General features: G+C 42.3%; 1 protein-coding gene across 1 annotated transcript; it reads right to left on the bottom strand.

Moving 5' to 3' along the window:
- Window positions 1-4047: 4047 nt before the first annotated feature.
- Window positions 4048-6774, bottom strand: LOC102439013 (sperm-associated antigen 1-like; the record flags this gene model as incomplete). The annotated part of the gene is made up of 3 exons (XM_006109196.3): window positions 4048-4738; window positions 4843-5208; window positions 6468-6774. Coding segments are annotated over 3 exons (805 nt in total), but the record flags the coding sequence as incomplete, so codon positions are not given.
- Between the last annotated feature and the right edge of the window lie 1412 nt (window positions 6775-8186).

The raw sequence follows: 8186 nt of genomic DNA, 5'->3' as shown, positions 1-8186 counted from the left end.
AGTCTATGCTCGAAAGCAGTTTGCTAGAGAAGAAAGAGAAGGCACGTTGTGGGAATCTCTTGTATTCTATCTCCTGCTTGTTTGTCATCGATCTTTTTACCATCTCCTTTAATTTTTGGCTAAAGACATCAATACCTTCAAATTTGACAAAATGCATTGTACTCCATAGGCAGAGATTTCTGCTAACAGACATCCCTTATGTCAGGGGTGGGGAACGTCCAGAGGGCCCTGTAAGGCCTGTGAAATCATTTGGTCTGGCCCTGCCAAGGCATTAGGGGGGAGTTAAACGTTTGACCAAATAGAGCAGGCTAATTTTTAAGTTGATAATTTTGTATGACACAAGAATTATGTTATAAACATCCAAATGGCTTTTGGCAGAAAAAAGGTTCCCCACCCCTGCCTTATGTAGAGAATTGAGACAGGATTATATGACCTCCACATCAGTCTTTAGGGTGGTCCTTTTGGCCTGAGTGGTGCCAACTGGCTAATAAAAAATTGGTGATAAGTCAAAGGAAGGGAAACTGATTGGAGAGGTTCCTTCTGTTAAGGTCAGGCGGCTGAGGATGACCAGGGTAGTGGATCATGGGATCATGTGGTAACAACTGCAGAGCCTGGACATGAACTGATGGTACATAGTTAGATGTGGAGCCCTAGATTCAGGTTCTGTTGTTGTTTTTAATACATTTTTATTGATTTCAGAGAGAAAGGAAGAGAGGGACAGGAACATCAATAAGAATCATTGATGGGCTGCCTCCTGCATACCCCCTACTGGGGGTCGAGTCTGAAACCTGGGCATGTGCCCTGACTGGGAATTGAACCGTGACCTCCTGGTTCATAGGTCAAGACTCAACCACTGAGCCACACTGGCTGAGCATAGATTCAGGTTGTATTCACAAGGGGTGTTCACATGGTCCATGAACCAGAAATGACAGTCTCTTATATTATATACAGTTGAGAAGTAATTTCATGTGTTATTTGAAGCAACCATCATGTCAGCCCAGATACTTACTTCTTAATCATTTAAAAATATGTAAACTTCCCCTGGCTGGTGTTGTTCAGTGGTTTGAGCACCAGCCCACGCACCAAAGGGTCATGGGTTCAATTCCCCATCAAGGGCATGTACCTGGGTTGCAGGTTCAATCCCTGTCCCAGTTGGGGTGTATGCAGGAGGCAACCAATCCATGTGTCTCTATCATATTGATGTTCCTGTCTCTCTTTACTCCTCCCTTCCCTCCGTCCCTTCCACTCTAAAAATCAATGGAAAAAATGTCCTCAGGATTAACAGAAAAGTAATGTGTAAACTTAAGCGCAGTGATTGTGATCTGCTTGGGTGTCATATACCTCTGGGTACTGTCACTTACGGTTAAGGGCCTTTGGGTTTTCCCCCTTTTTCTGTTGTAGTATTATGTCTTTCACTCTTAGGTCTAGAAACTTTGCTTACAAGGTACTGAAGAACTTGCTGGGAAATCACCGCACTCGGTATAGAGTTACTTTCTTTGAGACTTCTTTTACAGCAACCCATCACATCCAAGTGCTAACATTCTACTGAAATAAAAGTTAGTAATTAGCTTCTCACTCATCAAAGATGATTTATTGACGCTCTACTGTGCCAGGCAGGTTGCTGAACAATATGGAGGACAGAACTAAGCCAGACAGTCTCTGTCACGGATAAGTCAACCCAAACCACCAAAACAATGGTTAGAGCTGACAGAGCCACGCACGTGGCACTGAGAAAGCTCCCGGGTCACTTCACAGCCAGGGCAGGGGAGGAGAAGCTGGGAGTGACACTGCATTGGGTTTTAAAGGAGGGCCAAGAATGGAGTTAGCCTGTGGCTTGGGAGAGGGAGGAGGGAGGAGAGAACATTTGGAGCAGGGAAAAGTCTGAGAGAAGCACAGTAACGTTGCATATAAAATGGTAGAAATATCAGAGGTTTACTTATACAAGTAGTTCCTTTGGGAGGCATTATCTGTCTGAACCAATACCTGGTTTTCTTCCCCTCCTGGCAAAGGCAAGACGACTCTTTACTCTTCAGCCTCTCTGTGATGGGTCAGCGCCTGTGACAGGAGAGTGGAGGCAGAGGTGCTGTGTGACTTTTGGGGGTGACGTTTTCTTGATCTGTCATGTTCCTTGTAGTTTTGTGTTGCTGTTCTCACAGTTGAGGTGGCAGTGACTGTTGGGATTCCTGCCTAAAGGTTTCCTCAGTTTTTTTTTTTTTTTTTAATATATTTTATTGATTTTTTACAGAGAGGAAGGGAGAGAGATAGTTAGAAACATCGATGAGAGAGAAACATCGACCAGCTGCCTCCTGCACATCTCCTACTGGGGATGTGCCCGCAACCCAGGTACATGCCCTTGACCGGAATCGAACCTGGGACCTTTCAGTCCGCAGGCCGACGCTCTATCCACTGAGCCAAACCGGTTTCGGCGGTTTCCTCAGTTTTTGAATGGGAAGACTTGTTCCACTCTTATCGCTCCCTCTTGTGGCAGAATCCTTAATCTCTTACATCTTTTCTTATAACTCACGATGCTGACTGCTGGAAACTTGGTTTGTTTTCCAGAAAGCGGTGCTATAGCTCGTTTGCAGTTTCTTCCTGGCCTGCACACCCTGGTGCTGCTGGAGAGAAGTGGATTTTTCTAGTTGCGACCCACATTTTTCTGAGAGCACTGATCAGTGGATCTGCTTTTTGCTCCCGCACGCAGGGGCATGTACTAGTACAAGGCTCCAGCCACAGAGTGGGAGCGGGTGCGGGTTTAGCACTTGGGGTGCTGGGGGTACCCACGCACCCGGTGGGGAGATCGAGTGGGATATTCCAGGGGCTTGCGGACGGACTTCCAGATGAAGTCCTGAGAGGTCAGCAGGACCCGTGTTCCTTTAATGCGCTTTGACATTCTTCTCTGCTTCCTTTACTTTCCTTTTCCTCACCTCAGTAACGGAAGTGCGGCCTCAGTGCGCTGGGTGCTGCTGGAGAGAAGTGGATTTCTCTAGTTGCGACCCACACAACTGGGACAGACGGGCATCCACTCACTGCTCTCCACCTCCTTGCGGGACAGGTTGCCACCAGCGGGCAGGCAGCTTAGTCCCATGCAGCTAGGTGTTGGGTATGTGACTGTCAACAAGAGGCGGTGTTTCCTTGTTATGTCCCTGTTCTAAAGTAACTAACACACTCCATCACTTACTTTTACACAAATTTAATAGTATTACAAAGGAGAAAACTGGTTTGTTTGTTGGCTTGAAGACTAGAACTAAATATTATTACAGATTTTCATTTATGAACAAAAAAGTTTAAGAAAAATGGCATGTTTTGAAAGACACCATTTACCCACAATAATATTTAAATATTCTGTAATTAGCCCAACTGGTGTGGCTCAGTGGTTGAACGTAGGCCTATGAACCAGGAGGTCACAGTTCGATTCCTGGTCAGGCCACATGCTGGGTTATGGGCTGGATCCGCATTGGGGGGTGTGTAGGAGGCAGACGATCAATGATTCTCTCTCATTATTGATGTTTCTATCTCTCCCTCTCCCTTCCTCTCTGAAATCAATAAAACAAATTTAAAATATTCTATAATTATAAAAAAATTAGATAAAACAATTAGTGATATTCTTCTTTTATCTTCATTTCTAAAGAAGAAAATGCTCCAGAAAAAGAGAACTGACTGAAGACTACAGGAATATGTTTGATGGTATACTGGTAAAAACCGAATGTTTTATTTTAAGAAATACCTTTACCCTCAGTTAACAAAAGAGCTTCAAGAGTTCTTCACTTTTCCTTTGACATTAAGGGAATAAACATGGTCCTGCTTAAAAGAGGGATGAAAGAGGGCAAGAAGACATTTAAATATTTGGGGAAATATGGGGTTGACAATGCAAACAAACGAAGGCTTAGTTTGCTCTCATGTATTTGTTGTTTTGTTACTGCTTATATAAGCAATTTATAAGGGAAAGGAGCTTTTTAAAGTCTAGTAAAAAGTGGTAGAAATTTTTGGCAATTTTTGTTCTTAATTATTAGGCAATGCTTCCATATTAGAAAAAATAAGTTCCTCTTATAGCTTTAAATTGATAATCACAATTTATTTAATAATGATTTCATATTATGGATTTAAGTATTGCATTTTATCTTAGCAGACTGCAATATACAAGTAGTATAGAATGGGACTTATATGTATGTGTTAGCAGGAAATAAAGGTGACATAATCACTGTTAATGATTTTCACTTTTAAAAATGCATTTTAAAGAAATATATTTCTGTCAAACCTAAGTGGATGCCTTCATAGCCCAAAGAAATGCAATTTAACTCAAATTTTTAACAAGTTATTAAAGGAAATGTATGATATAAATTAAAATGCATCTGAATAAGTTCCAAATATACTTATTATTAAATATAAAGATGTTAGCTCTGGTACATAAGAAAATATTTACAACTGATAAAAAGCAGATTGTAGAATATACATGTTCTATGTATAAAAATAAGTAAAATATTTTATAGTCCAGACCCAGGGATCTTTTCTAAGCAAGGTTTTATCCATGCAACTGTATGACAATACCGTCTCCCTAGTGTTACTGGAGCACATGCATGCATGGAAGAGATCTAACAACAATCCTGATTTAAAGCTCATACTGCCTTTTTAGGGCCTGTACATCTTCTAAAGTAAAATGTTTGTTTGGTGTGTCCGAGAGGTCATCAAAAAGCTGTTCAATTTGCTCCTTCTGGCCCTTGCTAATTAGGGTCAACATCATCTGAAAGAAGGAGAAAAATTACATTAGCATAAAACATTAACATGTCAAAGTTGTAGAAAGCCTGTAAAAATCAGTCTCTTTCAATGAGATCCTCTGCCACTTACCTTAAACCTTTCTGCTTTACTCAGATATAGAAGATGCTGATATACCAATGAGGGATCTTTACCAATAAGTTCACTTTTCAGAGACTGAATGAGGAGGAGGAATAGATCCCCTTCGAGTTTGTTACTCAGCAACGCTGGCAGATCTTTCGGCTCAGTGATGGCTAACAGATGTGCACAGGCTGCTTTATCTTTTCGAGCACTGACAGCGTTCATCACCTGCCCGAATTCATAGGCATTGTTGGGCTTGGAGATGGGCAGTTTCTCGTAGTATTCTGGTGGCCCACGGTTGGTGGCCCCCTCAGAGGCAGGGCAGCACGTGCAGACCTCCTCGGGGGTCCTTCCAAGCTCTTCATGGCCTTCATTCACCTTCACAAGGAAAAAAAATTACACCCTGACACAAACAGCCACTGCACACATCCCACGTTACATTTATTAAAATGGGAAGGAACTGAAAAACACAAGTACACTGTATTTAGTCAAGTTCTTAAGTGAAAATGTGTAGTCTGTAATCATAAAATCTACTTTTTGAGGAAGAGAAGTTTTAAGGTATTAGTATTCATTCATAAAAGCATTTTTTAAATTTAAAATATTTTTAACATTGAAAAAAATTTTTTTAAGAATAGTTTGTTGATTTCTAGAGAGGAAGAAAGGAAGAAGGAGAGAGAGAGAGAAACATCAATGTGAGAGAGCGCAAAACATCAATCGGTTGCCTCTTGCACACCCCCTACTGGGGATCGAGCCTGCAACCCAGGCATGTGCTGGAATCAAACCAGTAACCTTCTGGTGCATGGGATGACACCCAACCAACTGAGCCACACGAGCCAGGGCTCTTTTTATAATTTTCCATGAATAATGCTGCTGTATAAAAGAAGACCTATAACAACTTCATCTCTTTTTCATAACTTTTAGTTATTTCTTTACATTTAATAGAGAAGTAAACTTATTTTTCAATTCTCTTAAAAGAGTTTTCTTCCATCCTTAAAGGAAAAACACTTCCTGGCCTCTCACATTTTAGCTTCTTACTCTTAGTGGAAATGTAATATGATATATTAGTATTCATGAATACACAGGAATTCATGATTGATATTCACTGAAGGCAAAAGCAGAAAGCTATATCGCACAAGACACCAATTTAATCTGAAATCAAACGTAGTCCAAAAATCTCTGAGGAGGCCAGTCTTAGAGTGCTAAAAGGTCTGAATCAAACTGGAAAATCTCTATGGCATGTGGCTTGCCAGGACCATTGAAACAAAATCAGTCCTGTCAGCATTTTCTGGGTCTACCCTGAAGCAAAGCTCAGTGGCCACAGGCTCCCAGCACAGTCTGGCGTGGAAGCAATACAAAACACAGGCCAGACAGGGAGGGAATGGGGGATAGGGGCAAAGAACGGAAGAACCTAATGCAGACTCCCAATACCGTCCATGGACCAAACCAGGAAAAGACACAGGCTAAACCACGGCACAGGAGAAGTTTGTCTTTACAATCGGTTTAAATTTCTTCATTGGGCATCAGAATAAAAAAACACAAAATTTAAAAGAAATTGGTAGAATTCATAAGAACATGACCTTAGAATCCAATATAACATCCCCCAAAAAGTACTTTCAAAGATAATCAAACACAAATACCTCTTGAATCTCAATTTTCCTTCTCTCCTTTTCTTTGTTGAGTGATGCTGCCTGATCCTTCACATTAAGGAATCTGGTCACCTCTTCCAGTTCCATCTTGGCCTCCACAATACTTGAGTCTAGCCGGAGAACTGTATTGAGATCATTCAAACTATTCTGATAATCCTGCAAGTAGAAAGGGCAGAGGCTGTCATTTTCACAGGTAACAGGAGAAGGGCACAGATCAGTCCGGGGGAGGGAGAAGGACGCTCGGGAGTGCACAGTGGCACAGTGGGCTCCTGTCAGCACCACGACTAGAAAGCTGGGCCTTCAGGGTAACACTTGGGCTAAATTATTATAACCCATAACACAGTGAGCATCTATAATAAAAGCATAATATGCTAATTAGACTGGACAGCCAAACAACCTTCCGGACATCCTTCTGGACGAAGCCGCTGCTGCGAGGGCTGAGGCAAGCCGCCGTGACTGCGAGGGCCAAGCCCCTTGCATGACTTTGGTGCATCGGGCTTCTAGTCCTATATAATAAAAGCCTAATATGCAAATTGTTTCCTTGGCCAGGAGTTCGACTGGAGGGGATAGGGGGTGCTGGGCGGCCAACCTCCTGCGGCCCCTCTCCCCAGCTGGCCTGGCCCCGATTGGTCCAGGCTGCCCGGACCCCACCGTGTACAAATTCGTGCACTGGGTCTCTATAAGAGACAGCACACAGAACCCGGAGTTAGAAGACTCAGGTTAAACTCTCTATCACCATGACCTCCACAGTCCCTAACACACGGTGGGCACATGCTGTCGGCTAAATAAGTGAAATAACGAACATCCTCAGATTAGCACCTACTCGCGGTGACACCTGAACAAGATCCTACTTAACCTTCCTGAGCTTCAGCTTTTCTTATCGTTAAAGTGTGAATAACAGGAGCTTTTCTATTCTAGTTTCCCCAAGGCTCTACCAAGTAATTAATGAATTAAAATAATATACGAGTGGTTTAAACCTATAAAGGGCTAAACAAATGTTAGCTGCTACCAGATTATCTGTTCCATAAAACCCATCAAAGTTTTATACTGTTCAAATAGGCTAGAGTTGACATTTATTCTCCCATAAAGAGTCAGACAATACATTGGAGAGGTCGAGGGGAAAGAAAAGAAATCTAAGCTTACCAAACACAGCATGGAATCCGGTAGTAGAGACATATACCACAACATCAGCCACTGTGGCAGGCCACATTCCAGAACTACAGACTAGACCCACAGTTTTTTATTGGTTGATGCTTTTTAAATTTTTTAAATATATTTTTATTGATTTCAGAGAGGAAGGGAGATTGATTGGCTGCCTCCTGCATTTAAATGTGTGTGTGTGTGGTGTGTGGTGTTTAATCCTCAGCTGAGGATAAGTGTATTGATTTTAGAAAGAGAGGAATGGAGAGAGGGAGAGAGAGAAGCATCACTGTGAGAGAGAAACATTGATTGGTCGCATCACATATGCTCTCTGACTGCACCCTTGACCGGGGATCGAACTCACAACCTGGGTATGTGCCCTAACCAGGAATCAGACCTGCGATCTTTCGGTGTACAGTGACTCAGATATTTTCACTCTGCTTTCTGGGGAAAGAAAGAAACTCACAAAGAAACTGAACAAATCTTGTCATTTGACTCTAGTAAGACAGGGGTCAGAAAAAGGACATGGGCTTTAGAGTCAAACTGGCCTTGGGTTGGATCTTGGCTCTA

Source organism: Myotis lucifugus, unplaced genomic scaffold (genome assembly GCF_000147115.1).
Source record: "Myotis lucifugus unplaced genomic scaffold, Myoluc2.0 scaffold_6853, whole genome shotgun sequence".
In the NCBI taxonomy this organism is placed as follows: domain Eukaryota; kingdom Metazoa; phylum Chordata; class Mammalia; order Chiroptera; family Vespertilionidae; genus Myotis; species Myotis lucifugus.
The sequence above is the reverse complement of the archived record's forward strand: the minus strand, read 5'-3'. Positions and strand labels throughout refer to the sequence as shown.